The 23,809-nt window shown below is 44.8% G+C and overlaps 1 protein-coding gene, 1 long non-coding RNA gene and 1 pseudogene across 2 annotated transcripts in view; all 3 read left to right on the forward strand.

Moving 5' to 3' along the window:
- The window catches only part of LOC139072299 (uncharacterized), a 66,726-nt gene that overhangs the window by 36,730 nt on the left and 6,187 nt on the right, over window positions 1-23,809 (forward strand). The gene's annotated exons all lie outside the window — the stretch shown is intronic.
- Window positions 778-1,906, forward strand: LOC139072286 (UDP-glucuronosyltransferase 2A2-like; annotated as a pseudogene).
- LOC139072275 (myosin-11-like) lies at window positions 2,511-7,830 on the forward strand. Its single transcript, XM_070555939.1, has 2 exons — window positions 2,511-7,078; window positions 7,206-7,830. The coding sequence occupies exon 1, from the start codon at window positions 3,005-3,007 to the stop codon at window positions 4,799-4,801; it is 1,797 nt and encodes a 598-aa protein (XP_070412040.1). The 5' UTR covers window positions 2,511-3,004; the 3' UTR covers window positions 4,802-7,078; window positions 7,206-7,830.

A 23,809-nucleotide genomic window follows, 5' to 3' on the forward strand; every position in this document is an offset into this window, starting at 1 on the left:
TTCAGGTCGGTGTGTGGAGGGAATTTGGGGTCAAATGTCATGCTGCACCTGAGAAGTGATATTAGTGGATTTATTTATGGTTTTATTAGTAATGTTTCTTCATGTCTTCATGTTTCATTTAAATGTTGTTCGGAGGGACCGGCGTTGCCTGTGTATGGCAGACTCGCCTCTGTCAGGACGCCCCAGGGCAGCTGTGGCTACAGTGTAGCTCATCACCACCGGGGTGTGAATGGGTGAATGTGTTGTAAAGTGCCTTGGGGGGTTCCAGGACTCTAGAAGGCGCTATACCAAATACAGACTATTTACCATAAATGAACAATAAAGTTTTATCTCAGCTTATTGATTATTGTGTAACAGAGATCTCACAACCACAAATTACTGTTTCACCAAAATAAATACCAACAAATCTAATATTTTATTTCTACATTTAAAAAAAAATAAGAAAACTGCAGAAAGTCCTAAAAAGAGAGTTAAAGTTAAACGTGACGTTTGGGAATCATTGCAGAATTCAAACAGTACAGAGTATGAAACACTGCTATCCAGAAATAAGCCTGAACAAGTACAACACATTTAGTTCTAGGTTTTATTTCCCATAAACCTGCAGGGATAGAAACACAAATAAGTGAAAGAAAATCAAAAGGATATGCACTCTGAGTTCAAACATTAATGTTTTGTACTTTAGTACTGAAACGAGTCAGAGTTCACAGTTAATAAGTATCCGTACGGCACATCCAGTATAAAGTTCACAGCTGGATTTCCCACAGACAGACGTCCACCATGGAGCTGCGCGTGCGTCTCTGCCTGCATCCTGCTGCTACTTCCTGTAACATCTGGAGTAGATGGAGGGAAGATTTTGGTTTGGTACACCGAGGCCAGCCACTGGATTAACAGGAAGCTGCTGCTGGAGACGCTGGTGGACAGAGGACACCAGGTGACCGTCCTGGTCCCGAGCACATCCATGTTCATCAACAGCAGTGAACCCTCCCGCTTTAATTACCAGCCTTTTGATGTCTCCGTCTCTAAAGAAGATTTTGAGAATTTATTGGCTGAATTCATTCAATTCAACATGTATGACATGGACCACATGAACTACTTTCAGCTTTACATCAAATACATGGAATTGTTCAAGATCAACACTGAGATTTCCCTCAAGTTTTTGGACGGTGTGGTGAAATCAGAGCCCATCATGAAGAAGCTGAGGAAGGGAAACTATGACGTTCTCCTGGCTGATCCCATCTATTCTGGAAGCAATTTAACTGCTGAGATCTTGGGCATCCCTCTAGTCTTTTCTTTGAGATTTTCGATAGCAAACAACTGGGAGAGACTGTGTGGTCAGCCACCTGCTCCACCTTCCTACGTTCCAGTTGCGGTCAGCAGACTGACAGACAAGATGAACTTCTCAGAGAGAATGTGGAACTTCCTCTTCTACGTCCTGCAGGACTTAGTTCTGGATCAGTGTGTGTGGAAGAAGGTGAGTATTGCTGACTAGAACATTACGTAATGGATTTCATCCAGTCATCACGAACATGTTTGTTTTCTCAGGAACACCCACCAGTGCCTGTAAGATGATGGGTAATGCTGACATCTGGTTGTTGAGAACCTGCTGGGATTTTGACTTTCCCCGTCCATTACTTCCCAACTTCAAATTTGTTGGAGGGATTCACTGCAAACCTGCTAAGCCATTACCAAAGGTGCTCTTTCCATAATTGTACACCAAAAAAAATCATAGTTAACCCTCTCAGGCTCAAAACAAGTTTTGATAAAAGGGCAAACAACTAAATCCTTCTTCTGAGTGTAAAAATGCTCATGAAATACGTACGTGGAGTAACCAGGTAGGTAGGTTTTAACGTTGCACATCAGCAACGCCTACTTCTAGAGGGTTAAATCCTAATGTAAAGAATAAGATCTGAAAAAAAGGATCTACAAAATAGACATCTTATTAGCTGTTTTATTGAATAAAAAAGCAGATTTTGATTAAAAAAAATACAATTTTCTGCTTTAAAGAATTAAAAATCTCTGTTCCTGCAGTATTTCGAAAAGTTTGTCCAAAGCTCTGGAGATGATGGCATCATGGTCTTTTCTTTGGGATCTATTGTCAAGAATCTGACCATACAAGGCAAACATGATCGCCTCTGCTCTCGCTCAAGTCCCACAAAAGGTCAGAAACGGGGGAATCTACAGGGGGGCTCTGCTGTAGAGCCTTGCCCCCGTGGGCTTATTAGATTTTTTGGGTTGCGCCACTTTGACAATGTGCCGTGCGCAGGACGCAGTTGCCTGGAGCGCATCAAAGATCAGCGCTGTTCCTCCTCTCTGCTCAAGAATGCCCCAAGAGTTCAAACAGATACACAGCCCTGGGTGTGGACGTTGAGGGCTTCGTAATTCTAGCTCTGCTCGACATTTTCTTCAACGTGACACAGCCCCCCCCCCCCCCCTTCTCATTTACGTTGTTTTTGACAAAAACAGCTCTGCTGCTCCAAAATGATGCATTTTAAACATTGGTGTTGTGTTATTGTAATACGTTATAATTGAGATAAATAATAAAATATGACAAAAAATTCAAAATGTGGGACAAAAGGACTTATAAGCCAACATTTAGAAAAAAAGAGACATTTTTCACATTTTCTGAAAGAAATACGTTGGTTCAGGTTAAAGTTCATTTTTATTACATATAAAGTTAAAGAAAGGGGCGTTCAGGTGCTGCTGTTGATGTTAACACTGGAGCGTCGATGGTCCAGACTGAGATAAATGCATTAAAGTTAGGCTCCGCCCATTTTGGTTACTATGACCACCAGTGCCTACTACTACTCCTTCTTTCACCCCACCCACGTGATCCTTTGAAGTGACGTCATAAAGGCTCAGAGTCCTATTATCTAGCATCAGCCGGCTCCCACTTCATTAGCAGCCGACTGCTGGTGTGCGACACATCGACTCTCTGAGACAATCGTCTTTTACAACCTCAAAACTTTTTTCTGAGTTTGATAAAAGACCAAGAGCCTCTAGAATCATGTCTATTCTACATTTTTCATCTGAGGAGCTTCAGCGGGAATTATCTGGGTGTAAACACCCCCAAATTTATTTTTCCCATATGGCGCTCTTGGAGAAAGTCCAGTCTCAGCTTTTAATCACGGAGAAATGGTTAAGTGATGAAAAGCAGCAAACGTTACAAGCAGAGACTGAATTGGAAAAATACAACGACATAATTACCGTCCTGGAACAAGAACTGGACGTTTATCAAGACAACGCAGAGACCTGCAAGGTCACCCTGCAGGCTTTAGAGACCAAACTGAAGAAGAAAGCAACTGTGTGTGAAAATCTGCAAAATCTTTTAAAGCAGGAATCCCAGCTGAGACGTAGATTTGAACAGGGGAAGATAAACGACCAGATTAGGAACAAAGTTCATCAGAAACTAAGAGAAGAAATTAGTGAACTGAAAGAGCGTCTGGATTACTACCAGCTTAACGCTGAGACCTGCAAAACTACAATTCAGGCTTTGAAAATTAAGTTGGAGGAAAAACTAAATGTTTCTGAAAGTTTGCAAAACCAGTTAGGACTGGAGTCAGAGCTGAGACTGCAGCTTGAAGAGGAGAAACAGAATAAAGACTCGCTCACCGAGGCTTTACATGAACAAATCAGAGATTTAGAGATTATAAACGGTGTTCTGGTAGACGAGATGAAAAGTATCTTCTCTGAGACGAACGAGGCAGAGGAGACGCTTTCTGAGGAGGACGGAGAAAAGGCTTCTCTCTGTGGGGAATGTGAACCCAGTTCAGAGGACGAAACTCAGCTGGGACCCAGTCTCAGATTAGCTGAGCCAGTCCAGCAGGAGTCGTCTGGATGTCGGCATCCGACTTTCGATTCCCTTTTCCAGACAGTCGGCTCGGAACACCTACGGCTGTCTCGCCTGGACACAAGTCTCAGTGACCAAGCTGAAATAAGCTCAACGGTAGAGAGCGAGTGTAAAAAATCCAGAACTCTGATTTATGAACTCAAACAGAAACTGGATTATTACCGAGGTGAGGCAGAGTCCTGCAACAAAATGATGCAGGAGGTAAACTTACAGCTGAAGGAGAAAGATGATCTGCTGGAAAACCTCCAAAAGCGACTCAGACGGGAATCTGAGCTGCTGAGATCCAAGTTTGATCAGCAGCAGAAAATCCAGCGGAACAAAGACAACGTTTATGAGAAATTAAAGGTAGAAATGAGTGAACTAGAAGAGGGACTGGATTACTACCAGAGTAATGCAGAGACCTTCAAAATTACAATTCAGACTCTCAAAACTCAGCTGGAGGAACGAGAACATCTGATTGAAGACCAGCAACAGCGTTTAAAACAGGAGTCAGAGCTGAAAGTCCGGCTGGGACAGGAGATTCAGAACAAGGACTCGTTCAACGAGGACTTAGAGACACAAATTAGAGATCTGGAGAAAATCAACCATGATCTCTCAGAACAACTGGAGACCTTTAACTCCGGGAAGAACACGCCTGAGCCAGACGAGAAGCTGTCTGAGGAGCTGGAAGCCTTCACGTACCAGCTGGTAGAGGAAGCTTCTCTGTGTGAACCTCAGGAACAAACTTCTGAGAGTCTGGAGCCTGACGAGGATTACGAGATGGGACATGATGTTTGCTCTCCACCTGCAGAACAGATAGATTCAGTGGAAGCAAGCAGAAGTCTTCATGAAAACGAGCCTTCTCCCAAAGACAGCGTTCCACAAACAGTCAGGAACCAGAATGTTTCATTGTGGAGGCGCTTCAAGAAGTTTCTCACTCCGGCGTGTCTACGGAAACATAAAGTTAGGCCTTAAATTAGCATCTGACCCCCAAAACACTCGGGCTTCATGATGACGTCACCAGTTTAAACCCCAGCTGTGACCTCACGAAAATTAGCATTCTCTAAATTTAGACATTTTTGTGTGAGTGAGTGAGTGAGTGAGGGTGTGAGTGAGTGAGGGTGTGAGTGAGTGAATATCTAATCTTAGATGCAACACCCCTTTAGAGCACACAAGCACAGCAGAAAAAAAAGGGGCTTCCTGATGGACAATTAGTTCCCCATCATGAATGCGTGGGTTTACTCCGGGCGCTCCGGTTCCCCCCACACACACGTAGGGTTAACTAGTGACCCTAACATGTCTCTGGGTGTGAGTGAGTAACTGATGCAGCTTTCTTTAACATAGAAACATGCTTGCTTAGTGTGGGGATTGCTGGAAAGCCTCTGACACAAAAAGTGGGTGACTCCATGCAATCTGCTGCGTTTCCTTAGGTAGAAAACCTTTAAATGACTGGAACAATGAGCTGAACTCAAAGCACTTTTGAATCAATAGAATTTTTTTATTTTTTTTTCTGGAACTGCGCTGCTCTGGGTGGTTGCATGTTGGAGTAGCTCTGTTGACTTTATGTAAGTTTTGCCTTTTCTTGGACTTTTTTTCTTCTAGTTTCTCAAGAAAAACTTTAGTTTTTTTTTGGACATTTTACTTTTCTGTTTCTGGTGCTGTGAAGCTTTGAGGATTTTTACTGCTATTTTTTCACTTTTTGAGCATTTGTTATGATGTGTAACCATGGCAACAAGCTGGTTTACAATCGAGAGCAGCTGATTAACATTGGGAAGGCTGAAATTATACCTCAACTGAAGCCACAAATCCCAAATGAGCTAAAACGCCCAAACCATCTCTTCCATCGATCATAATGGGCAATGTGAGATCACTGGCCAACAAGATGGATGAACTCCAAGCCCTTTCAAGGACTCAGCCAGAGTATCGGCAGTGCAGTGTTATGTGCTTCACTGAGACGTGGCTGCAGGACCATATCCCCGATTCCAGCGTCTCTCTGCCAGGATTCCTGACTGTACGAGCAGACAGAGATCTGAAGAGGAGCGGGAAAAGAAAAGGAGGTGGAGTGGCAGTGCTTGTCAACAACAGATGGTGCCATCCAGGTCATGTTTCAGCGAAATGTCGTCTCTGCAGCCCAGGTGTTGAACTCTTGGCAGTAAGTTGTCGCCCATATTATTTGCCAAGAGACAGAAATACTCAGATGACTCTGCAGTTGTTGGGTGTATCAGAGATGGACAGGAAGCTGAGTACAGAGAGCTGGTGGAGCGCTTTGTGGCATGGTGTGGAAACAATCATCTGACCTTGAATGTGAACAAAACAAAGGAGATGATTTTAGACTTCAGAAGAAGCAGGGTGGAGTCAAACACTGTTTCCATCATGGGAGAAGAAGTGGAGGTGGTTGAGGAATACAAACACCTTGGAGTTCACCTGGACAACAGACTGGACTGGAGAAAGAACAGCGAAGCCGTTTACAAGAAGGGACACAGCAGACTGCACTTCTTGAGGACGCTTAGGTCCTTCAATGTCTGTAGCAAGATGCTGCAGATCTTCTACAAGTCTGTTGTTGAGAGTGTAATCTCTTCAGCCATCGTCTGTTGGGTTAGCAGCATCAGAAGCAGGGACCTGAAAAGCAGTGGCGGCTGGCCAGTAGAGGGCGATAGGGCGCCGCCCTCCCAGTTTCCCCAGTGTTTTTAATTTTTATTTAAAAAAATAAATAAATAAAATTAACAATAATCACATATTGTAAGTTAATTGTGTGTTTTGTAACAAAAATAAATCATATATATATATCTATATTGGTCTCTGCCAATCTCTGCCGGTCTCTGCCGAGGGGTGGAGGCTGTGTGCTGTTTTTCAATCGCCCAAACAAGACGGGACCAGTTGTCCAATTGCTGACAAGAAAATCAAAGGGTAGGAATGGGAATGTATCCAATCAGCGTCAACGTTGTTTCAGAAGCATGATGGGCGATAGAGCTACCGCCAAGGCTTTCGTTGGTGTTCGGTAGAACTCGGAGAGTCTCGACTCCAGCACGTTTTTGGTCGTGACTCGTGACGGTCGTGACGCAGACGTAGACATGGACGCCAGTGCGCCTACAACCAGCAGCATGGAGACCGGATCTCAGCAGCCACTGAATTCAGTTCGGTCTCTTCTCCAGTATCCGTTCGAGAGGAGAACTATGGTGGAAAAATTTAATGTCAAAGAGCTTGGACCAGATCAGCCCGACGTAAAGATAAGCCAGCAGGACAAGGAGAAGGGTAAACTGTACACACGACGCTTCTCCCAAAATTGGTACACCAGGAAGCAGTGGCTAGCTGGATGCAATCACGCTAATGCGTTATTTTGCTTTCTGTGTTTGTTATTCAAAACGGCTGGGATCCACAGAAGGTGGATGTGGAACTTGTGTCTCATTGGGGACCCCATTCATTCTCTGACTGAGGAATGCAGCGCATCAGTGCAGCAGCCAACAAAGAAACGGAGGACGTTTGGACAGGGAGAACAGCAGCTGGGTGCAGAGGTAAGCTGTACATTACATTTCTGTAAACAAGACAATCAGAATCAGAAATCCTTGGTTGTCCCACAAACCGGGACATTTGTTTAATAACATGTACATTGTTTAATGTGCAATAACTGTAAAATTTCATTTCAACACACATACCTATTATACATATTTAATCATGTAAATGTGTATTTCAAGTAAATTTGTACATACATCAATCTGATTCCATTTAACTTGTTACACTTCTGCTGCAGCAAACAAATTTCCCAGCTTTTGGGACAATAAAACATTTCTGATTTGTCCCAAAAAGTGGGAAATATGACATTTGTAAGAGGATACTGATGACATTATTTCCTATGAAAGTGTTTCCACTTTCCATAAGTCCTAACAGTGTAAATTTCCGGCATTTTGTCTAAGTAGTGTTTACTACCATTACTGTAACAGTGACCTGCTCATAATTTTTCGTGTTCACTCAAATGTTGAAATTAAACAAAATGGTTTTGTTACTTGCCTCTTGCATTGCCTATTTACCATTTATGGTCATGTTATTTTATGTGCAATTTAATGCAGTATTTTTCAACCTTGGTCCGCAAGGCAGTTTGCCAATAGTCAGACACACCTGGATTAATCAGTTTGTCCAATGATGTAAGACAGGAAATAAAAGAGCTGTGCTTAATTCAGGAAATAGTGAAGTTGTGCACAAAGCTCAGAAAGCACAAGTTTGTTTTTTAAAAAAAAAATAGCACAGCCCCACCAAAAATATTTTTCACCAGCCGCCACTGCTGAAAAGGCTCAACAGCCTAATAAAAAAGGCTGGTTCTGTTCTGGGGACGACTGTGGAACCACTGGAGGAGATAATGCAAAGAAGGATTCTCCAGAGAATCAAGAAAATGATGGACAACCCTGAGCATTCTCTTCACAAGACTGTCCGACAACACAAGAGTGTCTTCATTCAGAGGCTTCTTCAGTTTCGCTGCAACACTGACCACTACTGGAGATCCTTCCTGCCAACAGCCATTGTAATATACAACAACTCTTTGATGACTTGATTATTATTATTATTATTCTGAGCTACTACAGCAATCGATTTCCCTCTGGGATTAATAAAGTATTTTTGAATTTGAATTGAATTGAACTGGAACGCTGGCTCTGTAAAGGGCTCTGAGACGACCCTTGTTGTGGATTGGCGCTTTATAAATAACCTGAACAGAACTGAGCTGTGGGGAGCAGACATGTAGAGCCAGGCTTTGACAGCTGGACGTGTGAAACTAAAATGTTGAACATGAAATAAAAATGTAAGTAATTAGATATCTTAGGCCAACACATTCTCACACCTGAAGTGGCTGAAACTGACGAACGGTGACCAAGCGTTTGTTTCCAACGTGTTTAGAGGCGGCGCGCTGCGCCAGAGTGTCGTCTCCCAACTCACGAGGTAAAACGGACATTTCACCAACATTTAACCTTTAACCTCGAGCTGTTTAACCTTCCCCTCACCTCCATCCTAACTTTAACCCACTTGAGCATGCAAAACTGTGTTTCTTGTTCTATCGTTCTTCTCAAACACAGTTAATGGTGTAGCGTGTTTAACTACATACTAGAATCAACACTGTTATCAGCTTTGTTAGATTCTTAGAAAAGATCCAGACAAGTTAACAATGAAGCATCTATTATATATAAATATCTAGGATATTATATATTCGATAGAAGTTCATATGCCAACGAGCTTGGTCTATTTTTAATCCAAAGATTAATGTTTAATTTAAGATAATTAAATTTAATAGCAAAAGTTTATTTATTTAATCAGAAGTTTAAAGGAATCTTTGCTTTTTATTAACCAAAAATATGCACCATTCTGTGTTTTATTTCAAAGAAGAGTCAGGTTTTTAAAGTTAAGAATTTATTACTAACACTTAAAAAAATGACAATTTAGAAATGACCATTTTTGAACAGAGAATTTGATATTAAAACTTGTTTTAAAAAGCAAACCTGTGACTGAATGGATGCTAAAATGAAAATGCGAGTTTTTTTGATGCGTGAATGAATCTCAGAAGGTTTCTTTCAGCGAGAGAAGCATTTCTGGGTGGAAAGTTGTTTTGCAGCTAACTGAGTCGTTTCTTAGGAAGAACAGCATCAAACACCATCTGTGTGCTACCTCACCCAGCAAGACGACCCTCTGTGTGGATCCGGAGGTCAAGGAGGATGTTGTCAGCCTCAGGGGTACTCGGTCTGGTAGAGAAGACTCGCGTAGAACCGATCCTCTGGTCCAGAGATGTCGCGGGTACACGGTATCGAGTGTCTGGCTTAACTCTGAAGGAGTTTTGCGTCAGCTGGTTACAGTTGCATTTATTCAGAGCGATCCTATCAGCGTGACAGAATGCTTAGTAGAGATTCGGGCGGCCGTCCCTCATCTCCTTGTATGGTTCAAGAACTGAACTTTTGCTGTTGGAATTCTGTTTTAACAAAACCCTCAGAACACGCCCACTCTCAGCATCAGAAAGCTTGGTCATGAGTAAAGACATGTGATGGTTTTACCCTTTACCCTGGATCCCTTCCGAATGTGGCTGGTTAACGTGCACGATGACCTTCTGGTTTAATGACCACACATTACGGATTATCAACCATAACTATTATTATACCCAAAGCATAACAAGTCATTTCAGTTATTAAAATACATGTATACTGAATCAAGAGATTATTTATGATGGTTGTAATAACAGTAATAAAGTCAAGAGTTTATTGAAATTATTATTTAATATTATTATTGTGAAACTAGAAGTGTCCTTCATCTTGGGACGGAACAGCAGCAGATAAAGATGGTTTCAGCAGACATCACGGCTCCTGGCGTGGTTAATCTGTGGGGCAAAGCTACAGAACGACCCAGCTTGACCCTGCTGGGAAAATGCGACCTTTGTCACAAATTAGAGGTCATTCATGACGCTACAACAGGAAATTTTGAAAGAGACACAGGGTTAAGGTTAGGATGGAGGCGAGGGGAAGGTTAAATCGCTGGAGGTTAGAGGTTAGATGTCTTTGAAATGTCCGTTTTACCACGGGCGTCGGAAAGCGATGCTCTGACACAGCGCGTCGCCTCCCAGCGCGTCGGAAACAAACGCTTGGTCACCCGTCGTCAGTTTCGGCCGCTTCGGGTGTGAGAATGTGTTGCTTAGGCAGAATGCTCAGAACTCTATGATGCCACAGAGGCCGCAGCAGAAATTGTCATGTGCCGGGGTGAGTGCTCCTCTCATTTTTGTTCCATCTTTGAGCTGCTGTGTTTCAGGAGAGGGAGGCTCCAGCTGCAGCTCATTAACAATCAGCGGGTCCAGCTATAAGAGGAGGAGGAGAACACATCTCAATGCCGGATGATTAACTACAACTTGGTAGTTCCAGCCCTTTGTGTCTCCAGGTTAACTCTATTTATTTTCGGATTTTAGAACCCTTGTAGATATACTTGTGCTTACCGGTTCCCAGGATTTTTGGATAATTTTGTGGGCCTTACCTTGACTCCTCAGGATCTCCTTGGACTTCTGAAGCTTCTGGAGCTTCTCTGGTTTTCCTGTGGCTCCTCTGATTGACTACTTGGGCATCTCCATGATCCCGCTGGATTACTTACCTGTGCCCCATAAATCTCCTGGATGCAGCATTCACCGTTCTCCTCTCCTCCCTGCCGGCCCGCTCTCCAGCTCTCCTCGCGCCCGCTCTCCTGGACACCCCCTCTTGGATTCACCCCGGTGTCGGTACAAGATGTGCTCGGGTGCAAGATCGGCTCGGGGTCCGTCGACTGCCGATGACGTCAGAGTAGTTGATTGGCTGAACGTGAACCTTACGGAAATTACGTAATCACGTTACGTTGTTATCATGTTACGTTGGTCCAGGCAAATCTTTCTGTTGGAAAGATGGACAACTTTTACAAAGAAATCCATCATTACCTCTTTGAAAATACACTTTTAGCATAGAGCTGCATGTATATTAGGGCTGAATGATTAACTGCATGTGCAATTAAATTGCGATGTGACAAAAGGAGATTTTCTAATAGCAAAAGCTGCAATTTGGCAGCGAGTGGTTAGCGCAATGCTAATATACATGGAAAAACCCATAGGAATGCTAATGCTAATATCATCAATTACATTATTACAAATTATGAATTAGAAATGTGCCAAATGATTACATTTGGAGTCTAACAGAAAGTAAAACTACCATCAATCAAATAAGTACAGACAGGTATTTTAGTAAAGCCAGAAAACTTTTAACTCCAGAGTTTTGGCTAGCAACTATGAGCGTAACTGAACTACGCATGGACAAGAGGTCAAAAACTCTAAACACAAAATACTTCAATAAACGGGATACACTTCTTTCCTGCAAACACAATTTCACAGGTGTTGCTAATACCTATGATCCTTCAAGGGATGTGCTCAAAGAGGAGTTCAACATTATGAATACAATATAGTGTTTTATTTTACAAATACCATTATAAACACAAACTTACGTCGTGAGAAACATTATTTTAATAACGAATCTGCTAAATTCTTTCCAACAGTATAAAGATGTGTAGTGTATTTTGTCCGAGTGGGTTTGCCGTACTTTGACATTATCGGCAGTCGAAGGACCCCGAGCCGATCTTGCACCCGAGCAGATCCTGTACTGACACCGGCACTCCACCTACCCTCCCCAATTCCTCAGCCCCCAGCTTCCAGTAAGTCTTAACTCTGCACCTTCCTAGTTCAGACTTACCTCCCTGGATTCACCTGTTCCTCTGCTCTCCCCTCCTCAGACGCTGCGGTTCCGTTGCAATCCCCATTCGACCTTATCCAGTGTGCCCTCGGTTCCCGATTTTTTAAAAATTAAATTCTTTAATTTTTCTAATTGACTCGTGAGTGGTGAATTCTACATGTCTTGGGTTAAACTCGTCTCCAAAACCATGTCAGAATCATGTCGTTGTGAGTCTGTGTATTTGTTAGCAGCTCTGCCCTCAATCTGCCAGGCAACAGCATTTGTTGCATTTTTCTAACAGGAAGTGGGAGCGGAGAACGACTGGTTGGGGGTGACTTGCTCTTTAATATGTCTCTCTGCATCTTAAATTTATTTTGCTTATAAAACAATTAGTTTAATATCTGGGTGACCAACCAAGAAAGGATTATGATTTGGTCGGTCGATGTCACACAATGGTTCTCAATCCAGGGGGGCATTTCTCTAAACGAGCTCAGAACATCAGGGCTATCCTGATGAATCCCTGATTGACATATCAGGCTGCATGCTTTCCTAGCATCTCGAAGGTTGGGTCTGCAGGATGGGTTTTTTTCTAATCTTCAGGGAATGTCAAAGTTCTACTGAAAGTACTCAAGCGTTGTCAGAAATGTCACAAAATCTGTCAGTAGATGTTGTTTGGAATAAACGGGAAAAATAGAACCCGATCTTATCTTTAGCAGCGCGGCATCACGCCTCTGAAAATTGTTGCGCCATGGCTGGTTTGAATATAATGGAGTATATTTGCAGCGGTGCCGTTCTGCACTGCTTTTGCTTCCAGTGTGCAGCAGGACTCAGTCTGGAAGGTAATGAAAATGTCGAGAATAAGACTGCTGAAATGTATTTTTGTGACCGTGATTTTGTGCAAAGAACTTCATAAATATGTGATGAAATACGTCTCCACCCATATACTATATGTGACAGTGTGAGCATCCTGTCACAGTGTCCCGATTGATCATGCGCCCTGGCGTCTTGGCCAATGGGATGGACCTTAGGCTGACTGGTTAGAGTGTATGACTTTCACCCAGGAGTCTGGGGATCGAATCCCGCCCTGGCCCTCGCTGCTCCACCTTGCCACATATACATCAATGCTTGTCCAATACTTTAAGTTTCAGAGGAAAAGGAAGTCGTTCATTCAGTCAGAAAGGCAAACGTAGGACAGAGACAAGGCAAGGAGCGTAATTACACAACCATAAACAATCCTGCATCTCTACAAAACAAAGTGTGTTGTCTTGCTGTTAAAGAACAAACGTCTGATGCCCTGATTTTAGTTTGTTTCTAAGAAAAATAAAGGCACATGGTGATTGATCCGGTTACTCAGGACAACCAACATTTTCTTTTTTATGTGGTGAGAAATGTATAAAACTAGAAAATCCAGTGATTATTATGCAAGGTAACACAGAACTGATGATAAAGAGTAAAATGGCAGAAAATTCAGATTTTATTCCTACAAATTTGTGACTAAAATGAGGCACCCCTGCTTCTTACAGCTGTTGTGTTGGTGTTACAGCGCCCCTTGTAGGAGAAAAGTGGAGTTTACAGCACCTGCAGGTGGTTTGAGATGGACGGATACAGCACCACTCTTACTCCACTGACATAACAATGTAACAAAAATGTCAGGAAATAAAGTCCTGGTGCGTTTATTTTTTATTAAAATAATTTATAAATTTATTGTTACATCAAAACACAGTCATGTTTTTCCTGTTTAAAACACATGTTGATAAAATTGTAAATGACTCTCTCTCTCTGTGTGTGTGTGTGTGTGTGTGTGTGTGTGTGTGTGTGTGTGTGTGTGTGTGTGTGTGTGTGTGTGTGTGCGCGCGTGTGTGTGTGTGTGTGTGTGTGTGTGTCATTGCTGTGGAGTTGTACTTATCAAATTATGCCACTGTAACTCAACACCAACCTGTGCTGCACATGCCTACTGCACCCTAGTGGAGGATCTACAGATCAGTAAATGAGATTTTTATACACTCACCTAAAGGATTATTAGGAACACCTGTTCAACTTCTCCTTAATGCAATTATCTAATCAACCAATCACAAGGCAGTTGCTTCAATGCTTTTATGGATGTGGTCCTGGTCAAGACCATCTCCTGAACTCCAAACTGAAGGTCAGAACAAGAAAGAAAGGTGATTTAAGCTTCTTAGGTGTGTTCTTGCTGTGTCTTTCCAAATCCATGCTTTCGTTCTTTTTAAACACAGAAACAGTTTTGTTTACCTGTTTTGTAGCTACAGTTTCGCCGACGGCTGCCGGCTTCTTCAGGCTGACGCTGATGGTGGCGCGTCACTTCCTTCTCCGTTTATCTGCGGGCAGCAGAGGACGTTGTCGCCCTCTACTGCCCTAAACCCTAAACATAAACACATACAGGAAACCAACACACACAGACCAATATCTATTATGGACATCAGAACACCCTACCATACACAAAATGTCAGTAATCAGAACATTATATCACCGAGCAAACATAATAACAGAAGAGAGAGACCGTAAACAAGAAGACAAACACATACAACACGCTTTAAAGACCTGCAGATACCCGACATGGGCGATAAACAAAGGAAAACAACAAACAAAAACAGAAAGCAAAGAACAACCCAAAAAAAGAACCAGAAACCCAGAAAGACAAGAACCAAAACCAGTGATAACCCTACCATACATCAGAGGCATAACGGAAAAAATAAGAGCAACAATGAAAAAACGCAACATAAACACACCAACAAAACCATACACAACAGTTAGAAACAGACTAGTACACCCAAAAGACAAAATACCAGCTGGACAAAAATGTGGAGTCATCTACTAAATCCCATGCAAAATATGCAATAAAACATACATAGGAGAAACCGGACGCCAACTCAATACACGGACAATAGAACATAGAAAGGAGTGCGAGAAAGAGGCAAATCGTAAACACACAAGAGCAGCAAAAGAAGAAGCAGAAAGTACAATAAAAAAGTCAGCCATAACAGATCATTGCTTAAGAGAAAACCATATAATGGACTGGGACAACACATGGATCATAACCACCGAACAACAAAAATACAAAAGATGGATCAAGGAAGCAATTGTCAGAAAGGCTTATAGTTATGACTACAGTTATGGCAGTTCTAGAAGATCCATGTGTAAAGTTACCCCACTCTTATTTTGGTGGTCCAGTTTGTGACATCACTTCCTCTAGATAGTCACTTCCTGTAAAGCCGTTTCTACCATTTTGTCCAAGCTGTTGGTGATGGCAGACAGCCTCGTGTGCGTTCATGACTGACATACCACACGGAACCACAGAAATGTACAGATGTCCATACTTCAACTGTCATTAAATACGTAAAACTGTCTCTCCGTGCCCTGCTCTCTGACCGGAGCCCTTATCTTGAAGATACTGTCAGATCAGCAAATAACTTCCAGAGTTCCCACTCTATCACATGGTCCTTCGAGCCGGATCCACAGTCATCTAGAGATATTATGGAGGAGCTTGGACAACCATCTGCAGACCCAGCAGTGCGTTCTAGATCCCAGCGGGAGAGACAACTACCAACGTATTTGGAGGACTATGAAGTTGGATATCAACCTCAACTTCTCCATCATCCATCAACCCAAGCTCCAGCTGGGCATGAAGCTCATCCTCCAGATCAACCTGCAATGATGACAGCTGCCATCACTGGAGCCATACCTAGCCTACCTAGTAGGAGAGCATCATCAGATCAAAGCCAACCTGTCTCTCAGCGCAGTAAAGCTAAGACCCAGGGCAGCGCCAGTTCGTCAAAAAGGAGGTAAATCATCGATGGGTTATCTGACATACAGACAGCCATGTTGGAGGAGAGAATAAAGCGCATGGAGTTGGCAGAGGTGCAAAGACAGATAATGGAGGAAAGTCTGATGGATGAACAGTACCAGCATCTGGACCAGCAAGCTCGGGAAGCCCTCAGAAGAAGAGAGGAACTCCTAAGAGAACAAGAAATACAGAGGCGTAAGCTTGATGAAGAGGCAGAAATAGCATTAAAGGCAAAGGAGGCTATTACCAGATGGCTAATGCTGCAACGTAAACTAAAGGAAAAGGAAATAGAGTTAGAGAAAGCGACTCTCATTACATCCCTCCTGAAGGAGGAAACGAGCAGCTCTGTTGCCTCAAGACCGCAAAGTGGAGATGAATCCAACAAAGGGTCCCCAGCTGACGTCATGGGAGTACCACCACCCTCACAAGGTGCACATGGACCTGCACACTCTGCTCCTACAGTTATTGGCCCTCCACCAGCCTTTACAGCAGCAGTGCCTAATCCTCCTGTCTCAACAAGCCAATTAACAACTAGAGCTTCACCTGTCCTTCAACCGCAACCTCCTGCCATGGTAAACCTGCCGACCCAGCCACAATTCACATACTCCACGATAGCTCCGCCCACCACAGCACATACCATCCCTCAGCCTGGTACGACACTATCAGTTGGTGCTATATTACCTCGTGCTGGACCACCAGCCTTAACAGTGCAGTCCACTGCTCCCCTAAACACGCTACCAGCAGTCTATAACCAGGCTCCACATCAGCATGTACCCTGGTCTTATTCACAACAACAGCCAGTACAACCTGATGCAGCCCTGCAGCATCACTCTCCTCCCAGCATACCACCTTTGCCACAAGAGACAGCTCCTCCTCCAGGCTCAATCGCTGCACCTAGTACAGACCTAATGGAGCTATTAATAGCTACTTCATATGGACTTCCTAAGCCTGCTTTACCCTACTTCACATCTGGAAGAGAGGCAGACTTTGCACTGCTCAAAATGGCTCTAGATAACCTGCTAAGCTCACATGCTCACCTCACCGAACCATTTAAATATCAAGTGTTGTTGCAGCATTTGAAGCTGCCTAGTGCTCACAAGCTAGCACAAGCCTTTATGTATGACCCGAAACCATACACATCGGCCCTACAGGCACTTCAAGATAAATACGGGCAACCCCGCCAGCTTGTGCAAAGTGAGCTAGGAGCCATCCTAAACTTACCTCCAGTTAGGTTTGGTGATCCAGATGGATTTGACAATTTTGCCCTCTCAGTACAAGCTTTAGTAGGCATGCTCCGATCGCTAGAGGGTGAAAATGGCTACGAACTTAAATGTGGCTCTCATGTTGATAGGCTACTTAACAAATTGCCCGCTAACTACAGAGACAGCTTTGTTGAGTATAGCTTGAACCGCGGCATTCTGACAACTGGCACTAATAAGACTTATACCCTGTCAGATTTCTCCACATGGCTCCAGTTGAAATCACAAGCCAAGCGAATCGCCGCTAGAGCAGCCTACATGTGTCAAGATCAACCAAAGCTGAGGAATCAGAAGAAACCTCAGGGTCCTTCATCCAACGTGTACTACAACACAGAGAGCCAGGCTAAAGCCACACCTCCAGATCCAGCTGGCCATATAAGATCACCTAAGCCTAAATCAGGTCCTAAACCTTACTGCCCTTATTGTGACAACAGAGGACATTACCTGAGCCTGTGTCCTAAATTCAAAGCTCTTTCAGCAGCTGAAATTGCCACATGGATCAAACACAGAAGCTGCTGGCGCTGCGGCAGGAATCATGCACCTGAGGATTGCACTCTAAAGAAGCCCTGTAAATTATGTAAGCAACAACATCTTACTGTGCTCCATGATGTGTGCCCTCAAGAACCGAAGAAGGTGTTAATGGTCAACGCTGCTTCCAAGACGGTCTACATCAACCGTCCAAACCGCCCAAATAAAGTCATGCTCAAGTTGGTCAAAGTATGTCTACACAATGCTGAGTATTCCCTGGAAGGCTTTGCTATCCTCGATGACGGGTCCGAGAGGACTCTTATCCTCCCATCAGCAGTGCGACGCCTCCATCTGACTAAAAAGCCTGAAAACCTTCCCCTGCGCACTGTCCGCCATGAGGTGATTCACCTTCAGGGAGCAACAGTTTCATTTGAAATATCCCCAGTCCACACTCCCAAAGTAAAGTACAGCATTCACCATGCCTTCACTGCTGATGAACTAAGTCTCTCAGAGCACAGCTACCCTGTAAAGTCACTCATGCGAAAGTACTCCCATCTGGGAGGACTTCCACTTCCACTTGTGGACAGAGTGCAGCCTTTACTTCTTATTGGGTCTGATTTCCCTCATCTACTCATCCCTAAGCAACCAGTAATAGCTGGCCCACCTGGGAGCCCCCTAGCAGTGTGCACTCCTCTTGGTTGGACATTACAAGGCCCAGCCAACTTCAGTCCTGTTTCTGCTGACCACCCACACTGCTACTTCACCATGTCTCCCAACTCAGAGCTCCAGCGCCATGTAGAACGTCTTTGGGAAGTTGACACCTCGCCATATGTGAACATAAAGACTGCCACACGTTCTAAAGAGGATCAACAGGCTGTAGACCTGTTAGAGCAACGCACCACTAAAGTGGAAGTGAATGGAGTGACTAGATATGCTACTCCACTTCTCAGGCGCAAGGATAGTCCCCTCCTCTGGGCATCAAAGAACACATTGCTCCCACAGCTACGTAGTACTGAACGCCGTCTGGCTAAAGGTCCAGCTCTGGCAGATACCTACTGTCAAGAAATCCATAAACTTGAACAGTTAGGTTATGCCAAACCTCTTCCTTCAGCTACAGTAGACAGCTCCCAGGAGTCTTGGTATCTGCCTCACCATGTTGTCCACCATAATGGAAAGGCAAGAAAGGTCTACAAGGTGATGGCCACGCAGTATGACCCACTGGGCTATCTTATCCCATTCACCACTCAAGCCAAGATCCTCATCCAGGACCTGTGGAAAGTGGGAGTCGACTGGGATGAGCAGATTCAACCCAAGGCTCTACTGGAAATATGGACACAATGGGAGAGCGAGCTGGTCTACCTCCCACAAGTGGAAATCCCAAGATGCTATGTTCCAGCAACCTTGGCCCCTGAAGTGCCTAACAGACAAGCGCACATCTTCTGCGATGCCTCCGAAAGAGCTTACGGAGCAGTCGAGTATATTCAAACTCTCTATAACCAGGGCAATGTTCACGTTGCATTTATAATGGCTAGATCTCGTGTTTGCCCTCTAAAACAGCTGTCAATGCCACGCCTTGAATTGTGCGCAGCTCTAGCCGGAGCTCAGCTGGCTAAGGTCACAATGACAGAGTTGTCATTCTCTCCCCAGCAGATAACACTCTGGACCGACTCAGCTACAGTGTTGACATGGCTGAAATCAGACTCAAGTCGATACAAGGTTTTAGTTGGAACGAGGGTCGCTGAAATTCAAGAACTTACCGAAGGGTCAACTTGGCGGTATGTCAGCACCTCTGATAATCCAGCAGATTACCTTACCTGCGGGAAGACACTCCATGAGCTCAGTCAGCCCAACCCGTGGAGTCAGGGTCCACAATTTCTTCACCAGCCTACTGAAACCTGGCCAGAGCTACAAATGGAAGTAGCTCAGGAAGAAGATGAGGATGAGCTACGCAAGACAGTGTTTTGTGCAGCAGCTACCTGTCCTTCTCATGAAGTGGATGTTACTAACATCGACAACTGGGATGACCTCGTTAGAGCCACTCATATGAGCCTTCACGGGGCGGCCAAAGACCTGGTGAGCCCCACCATGACAGCTGCAGATGTACAAGAAGCTGAACTACATCTCCTACGACAATCCCAAAGTGAGACCTTTCAGGAAGAGGTGAAACTCCTTGCCGTGGGGAAGCCCATCTCCAAACAAAGCCGCCTAATCATGCTTGCTCCTGAGTATGATATAGCTGTCGGGCTGATAAGAGTGGGAGGCAGGCTGCGAAGAGCAGATCTGGATCTAGATACCATGCATCCAATTATCCTTTACCCGAAACATCATGTTACCAGGCTCCTCATCAAGAAATATGACAAACAGCTCTTGCATCCGGGTCCCGAGCGTGTATTCGCTGAAATTTGGAGAAGATACTGGATCCTACGTGGAAGAGAATCTATCAAACGGCATCAGTACAGCTGTGTGGAATGTCAAAAGTGGCGTGCTAGTCCTGTAGTCCCACAAATGGCAGACCTCCCCCCAGCAAGACTTCGTCTATACAAGCCACCTTTCTGGTCTACTGGAGTGGACTGCTTCAGCCCTTACAATATCAAGGTGGGTCGACGCATGGAGAAGCGATGGGGGATCATCTTTAAATGCACGACAATGAGTTGTGTGCACCTCGACCTGCTGGAGAGCAACGACACTGATGCTTTTCTTATGGGATTACGTCGCTTCATCGTTCGCCGTGGCAAACCCTTTGAAATCCTAGCAGACAGAGGGACCAATTTCCGAGGTAGAGGGACTGAACTACAGACCAGCTTCCAAACTTTAGAGGATTGTCAAGACATGTCCAGGCTCAGACGGTCGAGTCAGGGCAGCTGAAGTGAGGATAAAGGGACAGACTTATCTTCGACCAGTTGTGCGCCTGGTGCGACTGCCAGCTTGGGAAGATGAAGATGACTCTGGCTAAACACCTGATAAGACTTTCCTCTAGTTTTCGAATTTACAACTAAATTCGGGGGCGGCTTTGTCAGAAAGGCTTATAGTTATGACTATAGTTATGGCAGTTCTAGAAGATCCATGTGTAAAGTTACCCCACTCTTATTTTGGTGGTCCAGTTTGTGACATCACTTCCTCTAGATAGTCACTTCCTGTAAAGCCGTTTCTACCATTTTGTCCAAGCTGTTGGTGATGGCAGACAGCCTCGTGTGCGTTCATGACTGACATACCACACGGAACCACAGAAATGTACAGATGTCCATACTTCAACTGTCATTAAATACGTAAAACTGTCTCTCCGTGCCCTGCTCTCTGACCGGAGCCCTTATCTTGAAGATACTGTCAGATCAGCAAATAACTTCCAGAGTTCCCACTCTATCACATGGTCCTTCGAGCCGGATCCACAGTCATCTAGAGATATTATGGAGGAGCTAGGACAACCATCTGCAGACCCAGCAGTGCGTTCTAGATCCCAGCGGGAGAGACAACTACCAACGTATTTGGAGGACTATGAAGTTGGATATCAACCTCAACTTCTCCATCATCCATCAACCCAAGCTCCAGCTGGGCATGAAGCTCATCCTCCAGATCAACCTGCAATGATGACAGCTGCCATCACTGGAGCCATACCTAGCCTACCTAGTAGGAGAGCATCATCAGATCAAAGCCAACCTGTCTCTCAGCGCAGTAAAGCTAAGACCCAGGGCAGCGCCAGTTCGTCAAAAAGGAGGTCAATCATCGATGGGTTATCTGACATACAGACAGCCATGTTGGAGGAGAGAATAAAGCGCATGGAGTTGGCAGAGGTGCAAAGACAGATAATGGAGGAAAGTCTGATGGATGAACAGTACCAGCATCTGGACCAGCAAGCTCGGGAAGCCCTCAGAAGAAGAGAGGAACTCCTAAGAGAACAAGAAATACAGAGGCGTAAGCTTGATGAAGAGGCAGAAATAGCATTAAAGGCAAAGGAGGCTATTACCAGATGGCTAATGCTGCAACGTAAACTAAAGGAAAAGGAAATAGAGTTAGAGAAAGCGACTCTCATTACATCCCTCCTGAAGGAGGAAACGAGCAGCTCTGTTGCCTCAAGACCGCAAAGTGGAGATGAATCCAACAAAGGGTCCCCAGCTGACGTCATGGGAGTACCACCACCCTCACAAGGTGCACATGGACCTGCACACTCTGCTCCTACAGTTATTGGCCCTCCACCAGCCTTTACAGCAGCAGTGCCTAATCCTCCTGTCTCAACAAGCCAATTAACAACTAGAGCTTCACCTGTCCTTCAACCGCAACCTCCTGCCATGGTAAACCTGCCGACCCAGCCACAATTCACATACTCCACGATAGCTCCGCCCACCACAGCACATACCATCCCTCAGCCTGGTACGACACTATCAGTTGGTGCTATATTACCTCGTGCTGGACCACCAGCCTTAACAGTGCAGTCCACTGCTCCCCTAAACACGCTACCAGCAGTCTATAACCAGGCTCCACATCAGCATGTACCCTGGTCTTATTCACAACAACAGCCAGTACAACCTGATGCAGCCCTGCAGCATCACTCTCCTCCCAGCATACCACCTTTGCCACAAGAGACAGCTCCTCCTCCAGGCTCAATCGCTGCACCTAGTACAGACCTAATGGAGCTATTAATAGCTACTTCATATGGACTTCCTAAGCCTGCTTTACCCTACTTCACATCTGGAAGAGAGGCAGACTTTGCACTGCTCAAAATGGCTCTAGATAACCTGCTAAGCTCACATGCTCACCTCACCGAACCATTTAAATATCGAGTGTTGTTGCAGCATTTGAAGCTGCCTAGTGCTCACAAGCTAGCACAAGCCTTTATGTATGACCCGAAACCATACACATCGGCCCTACAGGCACTTCAAGATAAATACGGGCAACCCCGCCAGCTTGTGCAAAGTGAGCTAGGAGCCATCCTAAACTTACCTCCAGTTAGGTTTGGTGATCCAGATGGATTTGACAATTTTGCCCTCTCAGTACAAGCTTTAGTAGGCATGCTCCGATCGCTAGAGGGTGAAAATGGCTACGAACTTAAATGTGGCTCTCATGTTGATAGGCTACTTAACAAATTGCCCGCTAACTACAGAGACAGCTTTGTTGAGTATAGCTTGAACCGCGGCATTCTGACAACTGGCACTAATAAGACTTATACCCTGTCAGATTTCTCCACATGGCTCCAGTTGAAATCACAAGCCAAGCGAATCGCCGCTAGAGCAGCCTACATGTGTCAAGATCAACCAAAGCTGAGGAATCAGAAGAAACCTCAGGGTCCTTCATCCAACGTGTACTACAACACAGAGAGCCAGGCTAAAGCCACACCTCCAGATCCAGCTGGCCATATAAGATCACCTAAGCCTAAATCAGGTCCTAAACCTTACTGCCCTTATTGTGACAACAGAGGACATTACCTGAGCCTGTGTCCTAAATTCAAAGCTCTTTCAGCAGCTGAAATTGCCACATGGATCAAACACAGAAGCTGCTGGCGCTGCGGCAGGAATCATGCACCTGAGGATTGCACTCTAAAGAAGCCCTGTAAATTATGTAAGCAACAACATCTTACTGTGCTCCATGATGTGTGCCCTCAAGAACCGAAGAAGGTGTTAATGGTCAACGCTGCTTCCAAGACGGTCTACATCAACCGTCCAAACCGCCCAAATAAAGTCATGCTCAAGTTGGTCAAAGTATGTCTACACAATGCTGAGTATTCCCTGGAAGGCTTTGCTATCCTCGATGACGGGTCCGAGAGGACTCTTATCCTCCCATCAGCAGTGCGACGCCTCCATCTGACTAAAAAGCCTGAAAACCTTCCCCTGCGCACTGTCCGCCATGAGGTGATTCACCTTCAGGGAGCAACAGTTTCATTTGAAATATCCCCAGTCCACACTCCCAAAGTAAAGTACAGCATTCACCATGCCTTCACTGCTGATGAACTAAGTCTCTCAGAGCACAGCTACCCTGTAAAGTCACTCATGCGAAAGTACTCCCATCTGGGAGGACTTCCACTTCCACTTGTGGACAGAGTGCAGCCTTTACTTCTTATTGGGTCTGATTTCCCTCATCTACTCATCCCTAAGCAACCAGTAATAGCTGGCCCACCTGGGAGCCCCCTAGCAGTGTGCACTCCTCTTGGTTGGACATTACAAGGCCCAGCCAACTTCAGTCCTGTTTCTGCTGACCACCCACACTGCTACTTCACCATGTCTCCCAACTCAGAGCTCCAGCGCCATGTAGAACGTCTTTGGGA

The sequence above is a fragment of the Nothobranchius furzeri genome, chromosome 10 (assembly GCF_043380555.1).
Source record: "Nothobranchius furzeri strain GRZ-AD chromosome 10, NfurGRZ-RIMD1, whole genome shotgun sequence".
NCBI classification, from domain to species: domain Eukaryota; kingdom Metazoa; phylum Chordata; class Actinopteri; order Cyprinodontiformes; family Nothobranchiidae; genus Nothobranchius; species Nothobranchius furzeri.